At 36.9% G+C, this 25,808-nt stretch overlaps 1 protein-coding gene across 2 annotated transcripts in view; it reads right to left on the minus strand.

Annotated features, from left to right (window-relative positions):
• The window catches only part of CNKSR2 (connector enhancer of kinase suppressor of Ras 2), a 207,786-nt gene that overhangs the window by 125,179 nt on the left and 56,799 nt on the right, over positions 1-25,808 (minus strand). For both annotated transcript variants that reach the window (XM_058833852.1, XM_058833851.1), the window contains exons 4-5: positions 23,314-23,401; positions 8,333-8,374 (exon numbers count right to left, since the gene is read on the minus strand). In XM_058833852.1, the coding sequence (XP_058689835.1) occupies positions 8,333-8,374; positions 23,314-23,401 (130 nt within the window). The remainder of the gene's footprint in view (positions 1-8,332; positions 8,375-23,313; positions 23,402-25,808) is intronic.

Below are 25,808 nucleotides of genomic sequence, written 5' to 3' on the forward strand. Positions count from 1 at the left end.
ATCCTCTGTAAGAAAGTGATTTTTGAAAGTTTCAACTTTTTTCAGGAAGTCCCCTGTCAGCAGCTTTAAATGATTTCTCTGTTCAGGTTTCCAATGCATCTGTTGTCAGCAAATTCAGGGATTAGGACATTCTTCTGGTCCCAAAACCATGGGCACCTCCAAAAGCAATTAAGAACCAGCTTAACTGCTCTGAAATTCAAAAGATGAAAGCTAACCAGTCTCCTCCAATGACCGAAACACAACTGTTGCACCCATCAATCTTCCAAGATTCCAATGTATAGTTCTTATAGCAAAAAAAATCTACAACTATGCGATGGAAAAGTAATGTAAAACTGGATATAACCTCCTGCCAAGTCACCATTATAATTCCAAATTGCAAACTACAAATATATTACCTAAAAAGGAAAATGTAAAAAAAGTGATTGAAAACAAACAAACCCACCAAAATAGAAACTTAAAAAAACAACCAAAAAACCCAAAACTCGACATATGCAAAAAAACCTCAAGAAAAAAACAACAACAAAACCCCAAAAAACCTCATCCAATGACAGTGACATCTTAATCCTGTTACAGACCAGTACACTTTCCTCCTCTTTAAAGTATTTACAAACAGTTGAAAGTTCAGGTTTGTATACAGATTGATTATTTTACTGAGTAATAATGTTTCAGGGTGAATAAGCAAATCAGAATCAAACAGAAAATATAACAAAATTTATATTACCAACATGACCTTTTTCCAGAAAAAATAATACCTTCAAGGACAGCCACACACACCGCCCTTCTACTTTTTCATGATGCAGAAAAATTACTGAACAAAGGACATTCAGTAATTATTAATGGGGTTAAGAATGGTTTGTGCTTTACCTAAAGTATAAAAAAATTGAAAAAGAGAATTTTATTGAAATTTGGACATTTTTAATGGCTTTTGGACACATGAAAATGGCTTGGAGCTGACACTTTTAAAAGGTAAAATTATATAAAATTACATAATAAAAATAAAAGCTTAGAGTTCTGTTTATCTGTGTTTTTAAATATGGTGTTGGCATGTTATTTCTATTTCCATCTTGAAACTGCACTGAAAATTATTGAAAAATTGCTTAAAAAAATTACAGAGCGCTCAGCTCTTTATACAAAGTGAAGAGACCCACATTATAAATTACTCTCTGCAGATGAAAATGGAGTTTTTCATATCTCTTTACAGTTGTATTCATCCACCTATTCTTCCTATTAATCTCCTCTAAGCCCATTAAATGTATGGAGTTCTGAGCAATTTCAGAGAAACTTCTGTTTATAGTGAATTAATTTTTTTCTCCAATTTCCAACTGCTGCATTGCAGACAGATGCCAAAACACACAGAAAAGGAGAGTTCCTACCACCTGAGACAAGGTATGACATTTCACCGATGTGGCTCCTCACTAAAAAACACTTTCCCAGCTGCCTTGACAGATGATGGGGACAGGAGAGGAGTCAGGCAAGTCCAGCATGGCAAGGAACAGGAGCCTAAGCTGAGATGCATTAAATAGCCCCTTGGAGCAGCTGCTCTCCCTCTGCCTCCCCATGACAGTCTATACAGTAATGCCTATGGTGATCAGCATTCCAGCACAGTTACACTGGTTGAAATCCTAAAACCAGCTGGTGTGAATATTCCCCAAGAGGAGCTCTGGGAATACTGGGTGCCAAAATCACCAAGTTGCTAGGATAAAAAATCTGCCATATGCTTCAAAGCATTTCTAAAAGACTACTGTCTTTTGGGTCTCACAGCTTTCTCAGATATTCCCACTGCAGCACATTATCCCTATAAATGATTGTACATTTAAATATTTTTATTAAATATTCCTTGGTTGAAGAATTGAACTAGAAGTAGGATCAGGTATCTATTTGGTGCATGTTTAAGACAAATTTTCATGACCTCTGAACTTGTCCAGAGAGAGCCAGGACAGCAAGGAGCACACACAGAGCAGATACTCTCTGCCCACTGCAAAGGCAGGGTATGTAGGTCCTCACTGGAAACATGTCCAATGGCTGACACAGGTGAAATAATGCATTTTCCCTTGCCTTGACTCTCAGGAATATCTCATTCACAGTTCATGTTGATAAATGCTAATGAGCATAAACCAGTGTACAAACAGAACAGTCTGTTCACCTGGAAGATGCTTCCTCCCCATCAGGCACTCATAAGGAAAAAAAACTTCAACCTATTCAGTGGATCAGGGCCTTCCAAGGCAAAGATATTGCCACGTGGCAAAGCACTCAAACATTGCACTTCCTCTATTCATTTTGTTCCTAATAATTTATGAACACATTATTTCTCCGCAGAATTATTCAGGACAATCTACATCATAGGCATGTATTTTACTTCTGCTAAAACCAGATGGTAGGCACCTTTTCTCTCTAATGGTTGTTATCTTTGTATGCTTTGTAAAACTACACTTCTGATTATGAAAACATTGTAAACAAGATCAGGATCCTTTATCCTTTGTAAGTGTTGGCTGCTTGCTGCAATGCAGTATTAGGTACAGTAAGACACACAAGAAGCTGAGGATCCTATTGCTCCCACAAAAAACAGCAGGCATTAAAAACCCCCAGCCTTTTTCAAGCTGCATTCAGCTCCCAGTGTGCAAGATATCTATGCACAGGGAAAGGATTTGTCCAGGCCATAAGAAGAGCAAGTTATAAAAGATTACCTGAGAGAAACCAACAGATAATTATATTTTTTTCCTTTTGTCACATGGTCCCAGTTCTCACTATAAGCCTTAAAGCAATGATTTCAGCTCTCTTTTGCAGTAACGCATCATTGCACTTCAGTAATAAATTCTCCTCTCTATTCAAGTGACACACTTATAATTGCAGATTGAAGCTACAGTCTTTATGTGCAAAGCTAAATGATTCAAAGGAGAACAAAAAATATCACCACACAGCACCTCGTTGTTTGGTAGAAATTAAAAGGGAAACATTGTGTGTCCCTCAGTAGGCAACTTCTTTATGCCTCAGAGCCTGAAGAATGACAGATAATGCTTAGTTTCTACCTGTATTTTTGGACTGTAAGGTACCAATTTCAGACAGCTTTTCCACAATTGCTCCTTCTTTCAGCCAGGGGGATGGGGACCCAAAGGTGACTGAATTAGATTTGCATCTGTTCTGATGCTCTGTGGCTACTTCAGTTTGAGCTGGGAAAATGTGTGCAGCAGAGTGAAGCACCTGTGGCCAGCTTCAGGGGCCGTCCCTCAACCTGTCCATCCAGTGTCTCCTCAATTCAGGCAGCTCCAGGGTCACCAAGCATTTCTGGTCGAGCAAACAGACTTAGGTTTGTCCTTGTCCTTCATTTTATCCAGGCTAATGACCAAGTTTAAAATCTATCTTGCCAAGTATTTGCAATACTGAAACATCTTGGCTTAAACATGTTCCCAGGACTGAGGACAAGAAAAGCACCAGCACCTTATGGCATTTGAGTGAGGAATAGGATAGCAGTAACACATGGACTTTCAAGACTGACAGTAAGAAAAGAAGTCCAGGCAACGTTAAGGTTAGTCTGTTTAGTTAGTTAAAGCTGTCCAAGATGAATGAAGTCTAATTAATTAAGCCAAACCAAATAATTATTAACCAATTAATTTTAGTCCAAAACTATTGTTACATTGTACAGAACACATCAGTAACTCCAGGAGTCTTAAAACCAAGTGTGCCTGAACATGCACTGGTGCATATATCAAGTTTAAACAGTGAACTACATCTGCTTTTGGCTGCAAAAAGAGAAGCTTCTATAAAACTGAAGCTTCTTCAGTTCAATTTACAAGGTATAGACTCTTGAAAGGCAGAAGGTGGTTACTTTTTCTTTTTTTTTAACACTATAAAAATGATACCTTTGACAATGTATTTTTAGTCCATTATACTTCTATAACAAATATTCAAATACAGTGGGCAGGAGCAAATTATCATCACTGTGGTTTCAATAAGGCTCTTGGAAAAAGAGAACATTCTGATCCATTGCTTATTTTCTCTTTTTCAACTTAGTAACTCCTTTTAAATTTACATAGCTCATTTGCTTTTGAAAAAAAACTTCTGAATATTAGCTTCCCTCTGCAGCTCACTTTCTACAGTTTTCCAACTCAAAAAAATTGTACTTTCTATTTGCAGGAAATGCAGCCTAATTTTAAAAAAGTGAAACTCCTTAGGAAAACAGTCTTCTTTTCTTGTGGAATTAAACTAAAAAAGTTAAAAGAAAAATTATTAAAATTTTTCAGCTAAAACTTATTATTAATCTGACTGAAGCCTGGCTTCTACTTTCTATAATTAGTTCTTCTAGCTTTGCTCTCCCTTTAATACTCTACTGATTCACATGGATTAATTTGAACTGGGTATTTCCATCAAATACAGCCTTGAACAACTGGATGGAATCAATGAATTATTCTTCAAGTATTTTAAAGCTTCAGTTACAATTTTGCAACAATGAACATATAATTCCCCAAATAAGCAGATATAAACTGTTAGCCTTTTAAGCTGAGCAGTTTTCCAAATACTTTATTATCTCAAGTTAAATCAATATAAAGATTCTAAATATGAACTAGCAAGTGCATACTAATTTTCAATTTTGAAGCCAGCACTACACCTATGGCTTATCCTTTCCTATTTAGGCCCTGTGTATTATTACCTGTTCTTCTGAAATTAATACTTTCTACTGCCATCTACTTCAGTTGGTATTATTTTCTAGTGCTATTTCCTTTCTGTTTATATCAAGAAATTATTAGTAGTATTATTTAACTATCTATGTATTATATTGCTTATTTAGTAAAATCTACCTGGGAAAAAACATACTGAGAAATGAAGTGGCAGAAATATGAAGCATTTCTCTTTGTTCATGAATATTTCAGAATTTTAATGAGCAAAACCCAAGACATTATATATGTGTGGTTTTATGCTTCTTATTCCACAGAAACCAAGTGTTTCTTTGAATAAAGTCACAGAAAAAAAAACCCCAGAACTTTAAGAAATGTACTTCTCTTTGAAGCAGTATTTTCAACACTTCTACAATTCCAGGACAAAAAATTATAGAAAAGACATTTTCCCCAGATACACTTTGCAATTCCATTTAGAAGAAATAAACAAGTTCAAGTAGGTAATTTCGTCCTAAAACTTTATAATTTTTCAATCAGACCTTTTTCCTTTAGATACATTTTATGTGTTTACTTGAATAACACAGATTAGTTTACTGCCTAACCTAATACCCTAAGTGACAATCAAAATGCTTTTTCAAAGCATTTGAAACTCAAATTGCTTGGAGCAAACAAAAATATTTCTTCCTTGAATATAAGCTGAAGCTATTAAGTTTTGTCTCCACAAAATACCATTTCTTAAAATAAAAATCCTGGAAAGCTAACATGTGAATGCATTAACTGACATTGAAACATGCTATCTGTGGACACGGTGATTCAGCAATCTCCACATGTTCACCCACACTGTCACTTCTGAAGGAAAGAGGGCATTCATTTGCTTTGCAAAAAAATTCAGTGCTGTTAGACTATGAGCATATGAACTATGTTTTGGGCTTACCTAATTAAAGCAAACCAATGAGTCATTTATTTGAGGACCTTGCCTACTTCACTGTGCTTTAGAGGCAGCCATGAAGACTCAGTGATGGGTTAACTTGCATGCACTGCAGTAGCAGAAAGATGGTCTCACATCCCCACTGTGCCCACACACCCTCTTGCTCCCTGATTTGGCACAAAGCAGGCTCACTCCAGGGGAATCAGGGCAGCATCCCCACAGGAGATCTTTGCTTAAAGAGCTTCAGTCCCTGAACCACAGCATGAGTCCAAAAAAACCCTCTTTCTGTTCCATGGACAATGGAGATGTTCAAACCACAACACAAAAAGCTACTACTTTGATCTAATAGTCCTAAGGTGGTAAATATTGTGGTGTCCTGACAAGTAAGAGTACATAATTGTCCTTTAAGTTATATTCTTTTTTACATTTCCATAGCTTTAGTTCTATTTTACTTATGTAAGAAGGATTTCCTAAAATTTTACTTCAATCTTTAATAAGAACAATACCTTGAAATACGGATTTCCTTATGCTAATCCATTGTTAATCATTCCCTTTCACTTTTTTGAGAAACTTGTTTCCTTGCGTCATGAAGAGAAAGTGGTACATGAAATTACATGGGATGAGCCCACAGGTTTGAATTCAACTTCTTGTCTATGTCACCTCAGCTTTGTATCTGTTCATTCAAAGTCAGCTGGATGGGATGCTGGTCAAACACCACTTCGGATGGGAAATGGACTCTGAAAACGCACTAAGAATAGTGTGATCTTGGAATTTAAAAAAAGAGAATTTACTTTCCCTCCTACAATATCCATGTACATGTCCTCTCAATCCTTTGTAGTTTTCTCAGTATTTCTTACTCAAGGTTCCTTCTATGCCTTCTCCACAATTTACTGCTATTCTTCTTGTATCAGAGAACCATATTTTTAATCTTGAATTGCTCCCTTCAGATTATCTAACGGGCTAAATCCACAAAACCTTTTTCTGTCTTCCAAGGAAAAGTTTTAGAGGGAGCTGTGACTGCTTTCAATTCCAATTTTATCATCAACCTTTGCACCTGCACATGTAAAAAACTACCTTTCAAACTGAAAATATGATATCAAATGCCATAGTTTAATTATTTACTCACAGATTAACCTCTTTCTCCAATTGCTTTTGGTCAGCCTTTCCCCCTGACCCAGTCCCACTCAAATCCCACTGACCAGATGATATGCAACATGGTCAGATATTATATAAATTATTTGTAATATATACAGTCCTGTTTAATCCATGTAGGGTCATTTTTAACCCATGGCTTCACTAAGACATTCAACGCTCTGTGTGTGCTCATGTTTCTTTTCAAGCTTGAGCAGTGATCACAGAAGTTACAGTTACACCTATGTCCACCAGTGACCACAATGAAGTTACTGCGAACTACAGAAAAAAACTTACAAGAGTCTGAATGTTGTAAGATAACTTTTGAAACCTGTCTCGATTTTATGCTCTCATCTATCTTAAATTAATCCCTCTCAGTTTCTTCAAAATTGTCTGTTGATGACTATATAAAGTGATGCTTCCTCATTTCTAAATTCTGGAAGCTTCCTTTACAATCCTTTCTGCCAATTTGTAAAAGGTATATAGTGTATATAGAAGATTTCAGAACTCTCAGCTCATACAGCAGAGAAACATGCTCTGGAAACCAGGCTATATATACAGACTTCAAACCCATAGCACTTCAACTTTTGCTTTGATTATGTAATAAAAGATGTTATTACTTAAATACTTGCAAAGGTTAGCCTAGCATAGATGATGTCAGCCTCACTAAATTTGTTAATTCTTTATGTCTCACACCTGAAAAAATGTCAGTGAAGCTTAAAAATACAAGGAGACTTTTTATTCTACATCACTGTGAAACCAAATCATCAAAAGCTTACAGAATTCAGCCTGCCAAGCATTTCATATGGGTATACTACGAATAAAATAAATAACAAAAAAGAAGTATTTCAACATCCTCTGGGAAGCTCACCTAAAGAAATGTAGTATTTTGTTGCTTAAACTCTGTTAATAAGAACAGTAAGATATCAAAACCTACATGAATGTGAAATAAAACTAATTCATTACTCACCCTTAAAGAGATCATCTTCACTTCTAACTTTTAGAAACAAGCTTTGGGTTAACTTAATACTCACTAAAGCTCAGCCACAACATGAAAGACAATTGATTACCTAAAATTTGGGTGCAGCTCTCAGACAAGGTTTACTCAAGCTTTTGACTCCCTCTGCACTAGCTTTTCAAACTCAACATGTTTTCTGATGCCCTAATAACTTTCATCTGCTTTATCTAACATAAATAGCACTAAAGATTCTCTGAAGAGACTATTGTATTTATGCTGAGAATTCAAAAGGAAACATTGCATTAATTTTCCTATCATTAGGCTATCTCCAGGCTCCTATGAGGAATAAAGCTGTATAAATTAAGCTATATCACTAACACAAACATAAATGATTTCGAAGTGTCCTGGGGTGACTACTAGACCCATCACACATAGAAGCCTAGCAACCATACGTCTCCAAAAACTACCTTTTTAAAACATTACTCTAATCATGGTTTACAAATAACAGATGGACCTGGGCCAGACAAACACAAACCCTTTCAAAGCTCCTCACCTACTCACAAGTAGTTGCATAAATTCACTCAGTCATACCCAGCCCAGTTAGTTATCAAACTGGCACTACATCCAAAAAGCACAAAACACACAGCTCTTAAGTTCTATGTGGTCTATACAAACTTTGTTATCAGAAATCCAAATAGTACTCACCACATGAAGAATTTTGTTCTCTGTTTCATATACTGTGCAATCCTGAAAAAGTAAAGCAGAAAAAGCAGGTTAAATTGGTCCAATCATTTTCCCTTCCTTGACTTACCCTTAGAAGAACTGAACCAAAATGAGTAGTCTTTAGGATAAAACAAAATATTCCAAAGACAGAATGGAAAGAAAGTGTGAAGCTACCACTGAAAGGAAAGGAAATACTTGTAAATGTTTGTATCTATTCATTAGTCCTTGTTGCTTCCTTCCTTGAGACAGACAACATTCTCTCCACTTTACATGTTTTTGGCACATACCAGTTAGTCACGTCTACCACACAAGTGCCTTCCACCAGCCACCCCTGGGCATGGACAAAAATGACCTGTGGTAACACAGGAAAACAGAGATACTAGCAACAGCCTTGTTTCTTGCTGAGCTGAACTGAGAGTTTTGCACACTGCTGAAGAAGGGAAGGAAAACCTTGGTGCGAGGGGGAAGAGGAGTTGTTTGTTTGTAATACACCTTGAACAGGAGGGAGGAGAAACCCCAGAAACACAAAGCCCACAGGAAACCTGAGGCACACACAGCCTGTTGGGAATGCCTGTGCATTCTGGTTACCTCATGCACATGTGAGGCAGCTTCCATAAGCAAGACCAACAGATGGGAGCCTGGGACTGCAAAAGTTTTTCTGACAGGCCAGAATCTCAGTGGATATAAGGAAATTGAATTACCAAGGCAGAGAGCACATGAAATACAGCCAATATTGGTGAAAGAACCACTCTTAAGTTCATTCAAGTGCTGTAACTTTGTGGTAATTACTGCAAGCTCTGTCTAGAACACATGCTTTATATCCTATCTACCAAACCACATGAAAAATGTGACTGAGTTCTCATGTTTCATTTTAAAACCAGTTTATCCTGCCAGAAAACCAACTTTTTTATATGCAACTGTTTCAAAAATACAGAACTTTTAATCCATGAAACACTCCAAGGGTTACTAGGCAAGAAAAGCCAATATTTTCTTAAGCTTTATATAAAGCCACCTATGCAGAAGCAGCAGGCTTGATCAGGGAGCATTTTCCTAATAACAGCTGTTGGCATTCAGGAAACATTTGCCAGTAAGTATAGCTGGAAAGAAAATCTAACACATTTAATGATATGCCGACATCAATGAAGTATTTGTAATCTTAGTAGCAAAACACACATTTCATTGTTATTTGTGGGAGGGCATGTAACATTTTCAATCTGGATACATCTATTTTCTGCATGGTTACTTATGAATCATTTTGCAAAAATAGCAGGAAGAGATTGCAACATTTATATTAAAGGAAAAAAAGTGTTTTTAAGCAGACATAATAATTTCATTGGAAATAGGAAGAGTTTACTATAAGTTTAAGCAGTCTGTTTAAAGAGGACACTGTTTGAGATGTCTCACTACTAAGGGAAGAATTCTGGATTCTCAAATGCTGTAGGGGTTTACTACAAACAAGAAAGTAGTAAATAACAGAGAAATACTGGCAAATCCTTGAATTGAAACTTCCCCTATGATCATGAAGGAAGCTAAAAAAATATGCTTTTTCCTGACAAACCAAGACAACATATGAAAAAAATTAAAATATTTCTGAATCCACAAAAGATAGTAAAACAAGTGGAAAACTTCTCAGGCATCCAGTCTATGAATAAATAGATTAACCCTGAATCCCTCTCCTCAACACACAATTCCCTACAAATTCAGGGTCTGTGTAGAGGAATTGCTAAACAAGTTCATCACATTGCAACAGCAGATTGTTGATACTACATCTTCACATTCAGACAAGAGGAAAATTAACAATTCAGTAAACCATAAAAGACAGAAAGACTGGAGAACAGCAAATGCAACCCTTAGGTACAAAAAACAATTCCAAAATACACTTTTTCCATATATGAAAGACATCCGACTGAACATAATTCAAGCATGAACCCTGAGAAATGTACAGGAATGGCAAAAACTATGACAGTATACCCCAGAGCAGCCCTGAAGTCTAGGATTCAAAGAAACCTAGGGAAAGGTCACCAAGCTGATCCCTGCAGCTTGTTTCTACTTCCTGGAGCCATCCCTGGAGATGAGGGCTGCATCTGCTTCAGATGCAGGAGCAACAGCCACGTGTCACTTTCTGCAGACAACTGTGCCCACCCTCCACAATTCCCTTGGGTAGAATGGTAGGCTGCCTGCTTATTACTGGGGCCTTTACCATTTACAGTTATTGCTTTTTCATACCCATTTCATTTCACCTAAAAGAGCTTAAAGCACTTGAGAACTATAAAAAGTCTCTAACTATGCAATTAGAAATAAATTTTTATTCTTAGTAGCATACCACCCACACCTGGAGAATGCCTTTCTCTTCCATACAAGCCTGTATCTTTCTCATGAAAGATTTTCTTTAATATCTGTTTAACTAGGATATCAAAACATTGCAATTAAGGTAAGAAACAGATCATATGCAAGTTTAACATCAACTTTTTTCTACTTTACAAAAACAAGAATACACACAAAAATCTGCAACCAAGCTTTACTCCTACACAAGCTAAAAATTTGCTATTCACTTAGTTAACCCAATACTGTGATTATCCCTGAACTGAAAGGCACAGTTACAGCAAGAAGGATAGATATATTACTTCTACCTGTTCATTCTCTGAACTTTGCACATATATTCACTGCCATACTGTAAGTATAGCTAGGTTATGTGATCTTCTAACCAACCAAACAAAACTTCAGCTGAAACACTGTAGGGTTATCTTCTAATTACGATTATTTTCTAAAACATTAATGACACACATTGTTAATAAAGAAAAAAAAGAAGTTGTGTTAATTTACATTTCTTGAAGATGTAGTCGAATATTGGACATTAGTACTTTAAGGGAGAAAAATGGCAGAGTATCATCCACAAGAAAAAGGAGAGAAATAAAAGGGAAATACAACGGAACAACTTTATGACTAATATCATATCTTCATGGTAACTCTTTACAGCGCCTCCTAGTGCATAAATGCAGCAAAAGGGACCTTTGTCACCCAGCTGGAATTAGGCTAAAACCCTAAAAAAAGAGAAACGAGAGCTCCAAAACTGAAAGAAAAAAAAGGCAAAAAGGGAGGAAGATAATAGAGCCATGAACAAACCCCACAAATCAAGTAAAGGGTTCTTCTGCATTTTCAATCCCAGTATAATTTCAAAACCTAATTTTAGAAGACTAGCAGGACCTACACTATACTGTATCTGAGAGGCACTACTTATTTCTTCCAGAAGTTCTGACCTTCATAACCAAAACTTCACATGGCCTCTACAAAAAAAGTTTTAAGTTGTATCTGCACAGATCTTATCATGATGTCATAAGGAATAACTGTTAACGATGTTTAAATTAAACTGAATCCAACAGCACTGACTGGTGACAACACTCCAAAATGTACACATCTCACCCATCCCACCCTAGACATTGCTGGAACAAATCAGACATGAGACAATATAGCAGTTTTTATGTTTTATTTTTCCTTTTTTTTTTTTTTTCCCTTCTATCCTCAGCATTACCACCTTCTTTTTAAACATCTGTCTTAGTATCTCATAGAAGTGGGAAATGGGATCAGCTAATTACACCAGTACTTTTCTTGTTCTTTGTTTTCTTTGCACCCACATTGATTAAATCTCAACTCAAAATGTAAAGAACTGAGATACAGACAGCCAAGTCACCCTACTGCTCCCATGTCCCACAGATAAAAAATGTTCATGCAGCTCTGCAGTACTGTAACTGTGGGATAAATATTCTGCAGAAAACATTTCTATTTTTGCATCTATATGATTTGGTTTACAAGTCCAAGTTGGCAACTTGTCAAATTACCTATTGCAATTACCTGTCAAACACCTCTCTCAGGATACTTGCAGGCTATAATCTTAAAACTTTCCATCATTATTACCACTACTACAACTATTATTATTATTCATGGTTTTGCAATGTATCGCAGGCAGCTGATGCAATGCACTCTTCTTGGCAGTCTTAAGTTCCTGACAACTCCATAACTTTACTTCAGAATAAAATTACACTAGTTCAAAAAATGAAATACATACATAGAAACAGTTAATGGATACAAAAAGGGAGAAAAGCAGAAATATCTGCATTAAATCTTTTACCAACATTTCAGCATTTCTAGCAACCCTTAGATCAGACTACCCAAGAGATGGCATAGACTCCTTTCATTTTATTTTCTTGTTCAGCAGAATGCCTTAGTTGCTCACATATATGTAGCCATCCAAATTTATTTTTTCCTATAAAGCAAGGCACATTCCCAGGCAGAACTAGTATAGAAGCAGACTACATGATTTTCAGGAACAAATCCCAAATGTCACAATTGTCAGGTAACATATTAACCCAAAAATGTCCTTTGTAAATTTCTATGATAGTAGCATTGCCTACAAAAGAAGGCTGTGTTAATAATTCAAGTGGAGCAACTTGTGTAGAGCAAGAGCTTGCCATGAAATCATTAATTTTCTGGGTAGCTTTTAGGATGCTGTGGTGGAGCTTCTTCACTTCTTCATTTATTTTTCTCTGCAGTCCTACTGAATTTACAGGAAGCCAATATACACATGTATGTTTGTGAACACTGAATTGTTTTTTTCCAATAGGCTGCACATAGAAATGCAGGTAATTGTGTAAGGAACACCATTTAAAAAGTGATAATAAAATTACCTGAAAAATGCATGAGAAATCCCACTCATCTTCCATGTCTAGTTTTAAGAGGGCACCAGCTAGATTTTACCTACTGCTTAAAAACATGTCTGATGGAATTGCTGTCACCATTGTTTTTCAAGTCATGTAAAATATTCTAAGCTACACAACTCAAGTTTTCTATTTGTAACAAAAATAATTAATTACATGATTGCTTAAAAGAGGTTTCAGACTGTCATGAATTGCCAAACCTTTGGCATAAAACCTCTCTTGAGGAATGTAGCCATTGGCTGGAATTAAGCCAAATCATCCTTTAAATCCCTTTGCTTCTCAAATTGATTAAAACTGTAACTGAATACTTTAATAGCAGTGTAAGTCAAATGGATGATCTGTTGGTCTTGCTACTTAGCAACAATAAAAAATAATTAACTTGAGAATGCCCAGATCATAACTTCCAGCCCCTTCGGTCTCAGTACTGCAAAGTAAGTTGTTCTGGCTTCAAGGTGCCTGTTCGAGTGTCACTAGGTCTAGGGAATTTGCCTCTGGCTCTAGAAGGGCTCATTTAGTTTGAATTTGGTTTGAATTCTGCCCAATTCAGCTACAACAAGAATTTATTCTTGTAATAAAGGATAAGCCACAAGACTGAGGTTTGCTGGAGTAGTCACTGAAGGTTCTCACACAATAGTTCTCAACAATAATGATGACAAAGTCTAAATCTCGGCCTACACGTGGAAGTGGCAAAAATTTTATAACCTTTAGTCTACCTTCATTCATTATTATCCTTTATCACTTCTCTCAGACAAAAGCATTGGTACATAGTTTCCTAACAGGTACAAGGATAAGACAGATCGAGTTAATTTAGCCTTTCACTAATTAGAAAATACATGGAAAATATATCTAATACAGCTGATGACAGGAATAAACAATGACAGCCTTGAAAGAGTAGACTTAAATGATATCCTAGAATGGTTTGGGCTGGAAGGGACCTTAAATATAATCTAGTTCCTATACCACTGTCATGAGCAGGGATGCCACCCACTAGAGCAGGTTGCTCAGGGCCCCATTCAGCCTGGCCTTGAACACTGCCAGGGATGGGGCATCCACAAAACCTGTGGCAGTGCCTCACCACCCTCACGCTAAAGAATTTCTTCCCAATGTCTAATCTAAACCTGCCCTCTTTCAGTTTAAAGCCATTCCCCCTTGTCCTGTCACTACATTCCCTTGTGAAAAGTCCCTCTCCAGCTCTTTTGTAGCCCCCTTTAGGCGCTGGAAGGCAGCTTTTAATGCCTTCCTGGAGCACTGTCCTCCAGACTGAGCAATCCCAGCTCACTTGGCCTGTCTTCATAGCAGAGGCACTCCAGCCTCCTGATCATCTTTGTGATGTCCTCTGGAGTTGTTACAACAGATCCACATCCTTCTTACACAGGGACTCCAGAGCTGGATGCAGCACTGCAGGTGGGGTCTCACAAGAACAGAATAGAGTGGGGGAATCACCTTCCTCAACCTGCTTCTGAAGCAGCCCAGGGTATGGTTTGATATGACAAAATGCTGTGTTCTGTAGAGCATGATGATTAGAAAACTGATGGATTTTATGGAACCCTGCTTAGACTGTTATTACAGGTATGTCTGGGTAATTAGTGGAATAACAGAGCACAAATCAACAGATACACAGCTCTGTTCAACCCCCTCCTCCAACTCCCCTTTAAAAGTACAAGGAATAAAAAAAAAATAAATGCCCCAAAAGCTACAGAAGCTGGTAAGCAGGTAACATTCTCCTCTGGCAACATGCTAAGAAATAAGAGCATGACAGAGCCAGCAGTTTCCTCATGTGCTTTCCAACACCTTATATTTTAAGAGGTCTAGCAGGTCATTGGATACAAAAGGTATGGTCCTTGGGGACACTGAAAATTACAAATGTTTGGAACAGAGAGAAGGGGAAAGTAAATACCTTTCTTCTGTCTCTTACCTAACTAAAATGCAATAGCAAGCTCCTCTGAGCTATACAACACCCAGTGCTTGCATAGGTAACCCTTGGCTGCTGCCACACAAAATTAATTTTTAATATTACACAGACACTGTTAAAATTTATTTTAACAGTATTTTAATCTGTATTTCTAAGTAACCATCCCAAAATATGCTATTTCCATGACTCTCTTTCCTGCTTTTTGATCTGCTCAAAAAGTCTCCCAGTATGGCTGTCTCAACTGCGACAGTCCCTGGGAGCTCTATCCTCAACTCTCCCCTTTCCTGCAGCCTCTTCCCTATTGCTCAGCAGCCTCCTAAAATCATGCTGCTTTAATTATCATCTCTGTGCAGATGAGTCACAGATCTCTCAGCCCTTCTGTTCACATTCACAGTTCAGAATCTCCTTCTGGATATTTGCCGCCAGCCTTAACACAGGATGCTGAAGCGCTGAAATCACGTTTCTTCCCAAACGCTCCCTGTTCCCCTTTTCTTTCCCTATCTCTGTCAACAGCTCCACCACCTTATGTCCCACAAGCTCACAACCTGGGTGCCATTTTCAACTCCTCTTCGCTTCCCACACAAATCCTGTCGATTTTATTCCCACTGCCGTTCAGAAATATTTGCTTTCTTTCTCACTTATGTTACAGTTATTCAATTCCTGCAGTTTCTTGCCACTGGGTCTATAGCATCCTCATTCTATTATAATTAAGTCCCTTTCCCTCCACACTGAAGCCAGAACTCATTTGAACCTGCAGAACCTACTCTGTCCTCCCCCACTGGAAGTGTGCATAAGAAGGGAGAGAGGTGGGAGAAAGCAGAATGGTGAGCAGGCATCATAGTATGAGGAGAAGGAAAAAATCTCTATTGGGAAAATACAATGCAAGCTACTAAATAAATGCTACAAAAAAAGGATATTTCTTATGCAACCTACACACATGCTTCTAGAAGTCTAGAGCCTTTGCCTGAAAATGCAATAAACCTGCAGTACTCTAAGTTCATAACCCTTGTGTACAAACTAATAGCAATTACCCAGCTTACTGAGTACAAAGAATTGCTTTAATTTTATTTAAACAATCTGTGTGGAGTGGCACCTATCACCATAGTAACAGAATACTTCATGTAGAAATTTAATACAACTTACATAAATCACCCACAGACCAAGCAGCTACTGGGAAAAATTGCTTGCTGGATTAAGAGAGATGCAATGGGTACACTAAGCTCTTTTATTCTATCTTTCCAAAGTAATTTTCCATTTGCAATTATTTCTCCCTTCTGTAAAAGACATCATGTTGCTCTCCTTAGGGATCTGGTCACATATTAATTCTTACTTTGCATGTAGAGAGTTACACCTCTTCCTTGTTTGTAAAACGAGCCAATACACTATTCGGTCAGAAACCATAGCCAGTATTTCAGCACCAACTAAAATCACTGACACTTGCTCATATATCCTGCAAAATCCAAGGGCTTACATGGTCTAAGTCAAATTTCAGCTGCTCAGATGATTTCTCTACTCGGTGACATTCTCAGCAGGCAAAAAAAATCCACTGAAACTATCAGCAGTTGAGAGATTGGAACTGATGAAAAAATTCTCCATCCAAAGGAGAAAAAACAAAGTCAAAACACTTCCCACACCTCTAAATAAGCCTCATGCATTCAAAACTATTTTATTATTGGCATGAAAAATAGAGCTTGTAGCACAATGCACTGTGCAGTTCTTAAGTTTTCAATGTCATTTCCAAGACAATTTAGAAGTAAATAACTTCTTAATTTTTCAGTTCTGCTTTTCCTCTAGTACTGTCATGGTAAATAATTCTGGTTTTAAAAACACAACTGCAGCAAAATATTTCCTGGTTTATATTTGTCTAGATGGCTATTCTGCCAATAGAAAAAATTAAATTAATTGAACTGAAAAAAGGTAGTAATATTTAGGTAGACGGCATTCCAGGCTCAGCTACAACTTCAATGTTTCATATTGGATCATCTGAAATGTATGTATTTGTAATGGATTTAAGCAAAGAAACACACATATTCCTGAAATAAAGATAGCCACTATACATATTTATGCTTAAGGCTCTTACCAGCTCCTAGGGCATGTGGTTTCTGTAACTCACTGTACTGAACTGGAATCTCGCTTCACTGTACCTGGCTACAGAGACTGCCTTGCCTCTGGGAAGGGAGATTGGTTTCCCAAGTAAAAGAAATGCAGAGTCTCAGGCTTCACTTCTACTGATATGACCAACTCACTACATCACCATTAATAATGAAATTTACCATTTATAAAGAATTACACAGTAAGTGTGGCATATCCTCCACATGCCTCTACTCAGATGGAGAGTGTGACACCACTCAGTGTGAATGGACACAGTGCCCACAGCAGCCTAATAAAAAAACTTTTGTTTAAAGGAACATGAGATACAAAATCAAATTTTTTCTCCTGTCTACACTTTATCTCAGTTTTCACCAACTTTCTGCTACTTTCAGCACGTGGTTCCATGAGTAGGTTCCAAAGTCTCTGACTCCTTCACTGTCACCTTGACTCACTCAAGCTCCATTTCTTGGAAAAATTCAACAGCTGTAGCTGGTTTACCAACAAATTCCCTGTCAAAAAGACTACTCTTTTCCCACAAATTATTCTGCTTTGTGTTTCACTTTTCCCTCATGTTCAGAGACTGTCAATCATTAATCTGGAAGAAAAGCAAGCAAACCAAAAAAACCAAAGCCTAAAAATAACAAGACAAGCCAATATAAGCTCATTTTTGCTTTCTGGTCATTAAGTTTTTTACATACTAAGCAGCATTGAGTATTTTGGTGGTCTTTGGTTTTGGGTTTTTTTTTTTTTCCTTCCATCCCTAGGAAAAGAAATTACTTTCTCTAAGAACGAAAAAGAAAGCAAATTCACCTTTATAGGGTGGCAGCTTCATATGCTACTTTGAAAATGTCACATCACAGACATACAGCAGTACACAACTTCAGGAAGAAAACCCCATACCTCTTTACAGCACCTATCTCAGTGACAACTAATGAGTCATCAAATTAGTTCCCCAAGAGACTATTATTAATGTTTTAATCATTCAGCTATTCCATGCCTAATTCCATTACAAAAGGCACTTCCAAACTTACATCAAAGGAGAATATATATACAAGTAAGCCATTTCAAGTGGGAAAAAAACTGTACAATCAAAAAGCAGAAACAAATTACCAGAATCAGAAAAAGGCATCAGTGTACCTTAGGCACTTTTTACATTACATTACATTACATTACATCTGAAATTTTCCATAAAAGTGTGCTTTAAGAAAAATAAGCTACTCTACTATGAAAAAGAGAAAAACATTGCTAAAGAGCATAAATTGAAACTACTTTGATATAGCTTCTTGTAAACAAACAAGTTTCATGCCTCCCACAATCCTTTAGTTTCTACTTTTGACCATATATACATTATACGCATTACACACTGACTTTTAAAAGTGAAGAAAATAACTGAAATAAGATCAATATGTATCCTGAAACACCACTACTGAGAGCTGCTTTGAAACCTCTACAGCAGAAAATCTTGTGTAAGAGCAGCATTTGAAGGATACAAGGTGAATCTCAATTCCTGCCAGCATTACTTACAGTGAGTTATAGTACACTCACATATGAAGACCCTTTTGATTTCATATATATAGGCAGATATTGCCTGTGAATGGTTTTCAAGGGGGACTATTTAGTTATAACTTTCCCCCACATCTATCTAGCTACCTCCTTCTACACTTGCCCCTTACTTGAACACTTATCAAAAATGGGGTGTTTTGTATAAACAGTGTGCTATGCATACATATAAAAAAACTTCAAGAATGTGGCTTCCTCATCATGAAGCACTTTTATCTAAAAAAGGGGGAAAGGAAGGGATTATTACCACAGCAGGCTAACGAAGCTTTTTCTGTAAGCATTTGGTAATAAAGTTGGGATGGAAAGAATAATGTTAAAAATGTAAATAAAAAACTTTAAGATTTAATATGAAACTGTCTCCAGCAAACACAAGTTGCTTTGAAAATCTCTGCAATCTACAGGCGCAAAGCAATTTTAACGATGATCCAATCAAAGCTTCACACCACTAAACTATTAAAACCATTTTATTAGCTAAAGATTCCTGAGGTAATTAGCAATTTGGTATGACCTGAAATTTTAAAATGTTAAGCTATATTTAGTGAGCCCTTAAAGTCCTTAATAATTAGGACTTAAAACAAAAGCGAAGAATTGTGATAGAAAAGATTATATGAGAGATAATTTGTAAGACTGGTACTCAAGATATTAATTATTCTTCTTCATTCATGAATTTTATTTCGTCCTTAACAATGAACAGAACCACTTCATATTACTGCATTTGGATTCTGAGTCAGAGCAAGGGAGCTAAGAAGTTAAATTTCCATTTTATCCTTTTAACTGGAAAACAAGCCCGAACTTACATTTCTCAGTGAAACTCAATATTTGAAACATTCCTCTTTTGAGTTTACAGCCATCTGATTACAAAACCCACAATGACATAAAAAAATAGTGCATTTCCCAAGAAATAATTTGTGATCCTTTTCCATATCTTTTATTTGAAAAATAGCCATGGCTAAAAGTCCAGCAGAAATATCCCCTGGGATGGGGAGTGCATTCATTGGGCAAGGGATATATGGGGACACTTTCTTTTTTGTATCTCAAATGCCTTTAAATGGGAAAAGAGTTCCAAACCTCTCAGCTGAAGCAGTGCACAGAGCAATTCTGTGTGCTCTACAGCACAGCTTTTAGCACAAAATCACAGGTGCCCATAAAGTCCAGACAGTGCATTTGTGTAGGATTATCTTGTTATCTTCCACCCTGGCTGTCACCTCCCAAATTTCATCACTCAGGTCCTCACTCTGTGTCATCCAAAACCTGAGGTTACCTCCAAAAGTTGCTGTGAGACAGGCTGATGTCAGAAGTGTGCTCTGTGGCAGCAATGTGAGACAGATCCATGTCAGCCAAGGGCTGCTCTCCATCTCCACCCTGGTTGCACAGCATTGCTTCCACCACAGCTCTTCAAAGAGGTCTTTAGGCAGAGAATTAAATGCAGTGAAGCTTTTCTACAGGAGTATTTACAGGCCTACAGCTATGCTTCTACTGGAGCATACTCCCAAGTAAATCCCACAAGACACTAAAGCTGCAAGATAAACATCAGTGGTTTTAAAACTAAACAAACACTGCAAATCATTGTGAAAGCTGATTAAGGAAAGTAAAAAACATGTGATGAGGGCTACTAATGATCACTATCAAAGAGCAGTAAAAGAAAGTGTGTTAGGCAGCAAAGTTTTCTTTAATCATATGGTACCTTACGAAGTCAATACAAAATTAGACTTTTCAGATATTCCCAAGATTTCCAGGGTTTCAATTCTAAAGAAGAAAGCTACTTTAGTGAAACCTTAATGAATTCCTGAGAATAAGAGCATTGTGAATGATAATAAAAGCTAGAGCATTGAGAATGATAATAAAAGCTATCTACAGATTGCCTAAGAAAGCAAGAAATCTTCTGTTCCTTAAAGTTATCAGTGTAGCTACTGCTACCTTTCTAAACCAAAATGAGCACACTCAAAAGGACCAGTTTTTGGCATCCTCTGTAGCTGAATAACCCAACTATCTAAGTCAACAACAAGACTTTCATGAACACCATCAAGACATTCTCTCATGTTCTTCCTGTTACGCATTTGTGACTGGAACAATTCTATCGGCACACATCTAAATTATTGAATGAACCAAACAGAAACAAAGCCCAACCCAGACAATCTCACACACACACATGGAACCTGTTCACCCATAGTCCTTTAACATCTATCCTGTACTATGAAGAAAGAACAGGCCTTTTTCATACACAGAGGAGGAAACAGAAAGTACAGATAGTGTTCAGCCTTCAATTCCTAGAGAGGCAGATATGTGTAGGAGAGAGAGGGCAAGGAAATGGTAGCAAAAATCATAATAGTCTCATGGATTTGTTTGTTTTTTAAATCCATTTATATTTCCCCTCCAGTTTTTCTGCAAGGAAAGAGTTTATTATAAAAATGAATAAGAACTCAAGCCCGGAATTAGAGAAGCCATCAGCAAGGAGGACAGTATTAAGAGTCAAAACCTGCAGGAAGAGGCTGTGAAACAATATCCTAAAATCCTAAGGGGGGAAAAAAATACTTAAGCCAAAATAAAGCAGCTGCATAGAAGCAGATGATTAATGCAGGCTACAGTAATATCTTGCAGTGGTCTGAGGGACCTGCTCCCACTGGCAAATATACACTGCACACTGGCCTGTCAGGCCTTGGGCAATGTGCAACACACATAGAAAACTTAATAGCTAAAATAAAGCATGTATATTCCCACATTTTATTCCAAAATCTGTCTCCTAACTTCAACTTTTCTAATTATTTATAGGTTAAAACATAGACAGTCAATATATTTTCTTAGACTTCATCCTTATAAGAGTGATGCAATACTGTAATTTTGTTTCATTATCCATTTAACTCTGATAATAAGGGGGACACAACCCAATATCATTTAATTCTATGAAGAAACATGATATTACAATTAGCTTCAAAATGTGCAAACAATTCAAGGAAGCGACCTTAAGTTTAAGGCTTTTTATTCTTCATCTTGATTAAAGAATAGTTTTTTTCATTTTGGTTAATAAATCCAAACATTGACTGTAACTTAAACATTGTAAAAAAAATCCTGATGGAGCTCAGCTACTGAAGTTCTATTTTTAAATTTTATAGAAGTCTTAAAATTTCAAAGGTATTAAAATATGTACAGACTGTATACTTTTTATAAACCTTTAAGTATTATAAGAAGCTACTCACTACTGTTAAAGAGAAAAACCACAACATTGCCTCCTGTGGATTTTCCACCAAAAAAAATAAGCTGGTAAGGTACTATAAAATACTTTGCATACAAAAGAGAACAAGATTCTGAGACAGAAAAAATCACTTGATAAGGTGATATTGAAAGATTTCATTTACAGCCATAAGAAAACATAATGAGGAAGAATCCTCGTTGTGTTCAGTAAGCACAGAAAAAAACAGCAGCTAAGATATTTTGAAATGCTACACTGGAATGCATTTGTTTTAAGTAGAGCTCAAACCACATGTTTAAGACTACTAATGGAATTTTTCATTATCCTCCTTCTGAATACAGCCCATTTCAATTTCAGTACATACTTAAATTTAGGGTCATAAATGCTCCTTTTGACTTCAAAGTATGGATTCATTAACTGCTTTCTGATTGGAGAATTATGCTGTTTTTGGAGATGGTAAAAATGCTGTTCTCCAAGGGTATTAAATAGTAACATTTACTCTCATTCACGCTGAAAAATATACATAAAGAAATATCAGCCTACACCATGGTGAATTAGCAGTATCATGGATAGGGATGGATTTGTAAGATGAATTGATATTGACCTAATTCCTGGGAAATACTGCTGTGGTTGCTACTTTATCACCTTCTCATTAATAAGGGACACATGAAAATTTATCAGGTGGCTCTTTCCCTCACCTAAAAACTATCTAAAGACAGTGATGCACAGCTACTGTGGAAAATGACCAGTCTGGACAGCTGGGTCAGAAGTTTAGCTGTTTTTAGTTTGGAGTGATGCTTGTGAAAACCAGAGAGTCTTCTCAGTGCTCCTACCTAGCCCACTCTACCTTCTCAAGTGCAAACAATCCCTCAAACTTCTGCTTGGCAGGAAAGAGACTTTACAGTTCAGCAGAACAACAGACAAACACAGAGACAGACCTAACCCACACACAGAAAGATGGGGAAGGTTCTCAGGTTTGCACTCCCCAGTGAAACTCATTAAGCAAGTGCTTCTCAGTAACTACTTCTGGATTTCTTGATGGTAGGATGTACAAAAATATAATCAAAATATTCTAACCCTCTCATGGGAACATATGTCAACAGGTGTCTAGATGATACGAACTTTATGAAAGAGTGGATTACCAAAGTCCAATATATACAGATCTTTTGAACCAGACAGGTAATTAAAATTTAAAGACAAAATATAAGAAATTAAATATGCAGATTATCAAGTAGATATCTCATTTTATATTGATTATATTATACTGGAGAACTCAAGATGAGCATTACTGCTGAGATATGCAGAGCCACATACACAGCACAACACAAACTAGTCCCGTAAAACCCAAAACCAGAATTTTTAAAAAGCATTTACTAAATACTAGTATTCCCTTATTTTGTTTGGACAATGATAAAGCCAGTGTAAAACAAAATTGTGGGAAGAAGGTAATAGTCATTTACAGATCAGGAAAAAATAAACTGCTAAGCAGACTGTCTCATACCTGTTGTACTATTGTTGTTAGTTCCAGACACAGTTGTATGACATTATTTCTTGTTACTGAGTAATCTGTGACAGCAGCAAAAGGTGATCTAAAAATAAAAGAAAAAAAAAAAGAAAAAAGTTGAATAGCACTAGCATATATCCACTTGCAGTTTTTAAGCTCCCCTATCAGAAATTCCATTTATAAAAGCATTATTTCTAACAGTTTACTTCTGGACTGCCTTCACTTCCCCAGAAGAAGCCCAGCTGGCCTTCTGCACTGGTTTGAGAATACCCTAATATAGACAGCCAGAGGCTAGTTCCTCCTGATATCAATGGTGTCCCGGTGTGAATGAGATCAGAGAACATTTTGGCTCATTCACTGGGATTCTTGGGATTTGATCTAATATCTGGAGGAAGTAATAGAGGGACTCAGAATAAGTAGAACGTTTTTCTAGAGGGTGACACAGCATTTAAAGCCAGAGATGCATCAATGCTAAGAAGTGGCTGCAAAGTCTAAACTGGAAGCACAACCCAATATGCCCACCCATAATGCTACAGTCAGAACTGCTCAGTGAAATGCACAGTGTAATCCAACATTCACAGACCTTACCTACATGCGCCCTGTACTTAAAAAACTTCACATTAAGATGTTTAAAATGCTTGCCTACCTGAAAGCTTACTTGCTTTCTAGAGGCACTGCTAAAATGTATTTGGTCAGTTAAGCTGGCAGACATCTGATTTATGTACTACAAGCCTCTCCATCTAGACACTCATACATGTGATCTATATTCTTCATTCAAGAAGTAGCCAAACACAAGGCAGGATGGTTATTTTCTCTAAGAGAAGAGCTTGACTTTATCAGTGTTGCAAATGAGGATTTTATGGGTGTTATTAGCATCACAAAGGTGGCATTTGTCCCTAATATACCTGCTTCAAACATTTAAATCAAACAAAAAAAACAGATGGTAGTGTGGTTGTCTTTATATTAGGATGGGTGACTAATTTCTTCCCCAACTGGCTTCTTTCATCACTTCACACGCTGTTGCATATACCTTGAAGAGTTTTACAGCTTGGTATTATGGCTTCCTTATTTAAGCCTAAAGACATTTCCAGTACAAAGAACTTTACTGTAAGCAAGTCCAAGGGATAGCTGTAAATACTCTGGTTCTACTGGTACTAACAGGTTTCTAAATTACAGTAATTCTAAACACAGAATTACTGACATTTTAGTGCAGGAAGATTTGGAATTATCCATTAATAACCCCATGTGAACTCCCTTATCTCTGATAGTTTCATCTCATGCTCTCTTTCTTCTCCAGCACTTGCAATCTAGCCCTGATGGTTCATAAGACAGAATTAACTCTGAGGTGCACAATTAAATATAGCAACCTTAATTTTATATAATACATCACACAATGACATACACTTTCTGCCTTTATTTTGTAGAGAGAAAACCAGTACATTCTTTTAAAATGGAAGTACAGAAATTGAAAGCTAAGGTAAGTTCCAAAAGGTGCCTTATGAAAGTTATTTGCCATAGACACACACTCACAATTCAGAGTCCAAGTTTTCTGCAGCATATGACAACTGCACAGAGGATACACACTAGAGCAGGCCAACCCACAGGCACAACCAGAAATTATTTCTGAAGTTTAGGAGATATATGAGCATATTAAAGGATGAAAGGTAACTGAACTACTTGGTTATGAACCATAACTGAGTTCAAGAAATATTTGGACAATGTTTTCAGGCACATGGTGTCGTTCTTGGGGTTTCCTGAGCAGGGCCAGGAGTTGGACTCAAGGATCGTGATGAGTCCCTTCTAACGCAGGGTATTCTCTGATTCTGTGATGCTTGTGTTTAAAGATGTACATTAGTCAAGATGTACTTGTACAAAAACACTGATTTGTCCTTCCATAACTGCAACTGTTGAGATTCTGAAATATATCTGAAACCTTGATTTCAAAAGATGATGTTCATTTAGGAAATTACTTTTATTGAAGATGAATGGAATCAAACCAGCAAATGGTATTATTTTACTTTAAGTATGGGTGTTAATACAATTTGATCCTGAAATTACACAACTGAATCTGTTTGACATTTCACAGCCTCCAGCATTTCTCTAAGCAAAATAACACAGTAGGCTTTGGCTTCTAATACCGCATCATCTTCCCTCATACTTTTGTAATTTAGTTTGGTTTCACAGTTCACAAGGAAAATAATGGTATTTTTTACCATCCTTACTCTTAGTGAAGATCATTAGAAATGTCCCAAATAAACTTTGTTGACTTTAAAGAACAGGCAAAGGGACTGAGACATTACTCATTTTAGTTACATTTAAGTCATCACAGTGAAGACTTACTGGCAGTAGCATGTCAAGCAGACAGCAAGGGTGTCAGCAGGAGGGAGAAGACTACTCCAAATCAACAACTAAGATATAAGATTTTAAGAAGTGCTTCAAAACTTAGAAAGACAAGGAGACAGGTCCATGTCTAAAAACTCTGCTCCTTCAGA

The sequence above is a fragment of the Poecile atricapillus genome, chromosome 1, assembly GCF_030490865.1.
Source record: "Poecile atricapillus isolate bPoeAtr1 chromosome 1, bPoeAtr1.hap1, whole genome shotgun sequence".
Taxonomy (NCBI): Eukaryota; Metazoa; Chordata; class Aves; order Passeriformes; family Paridae; genus Poecile; species Poecile atricapillus.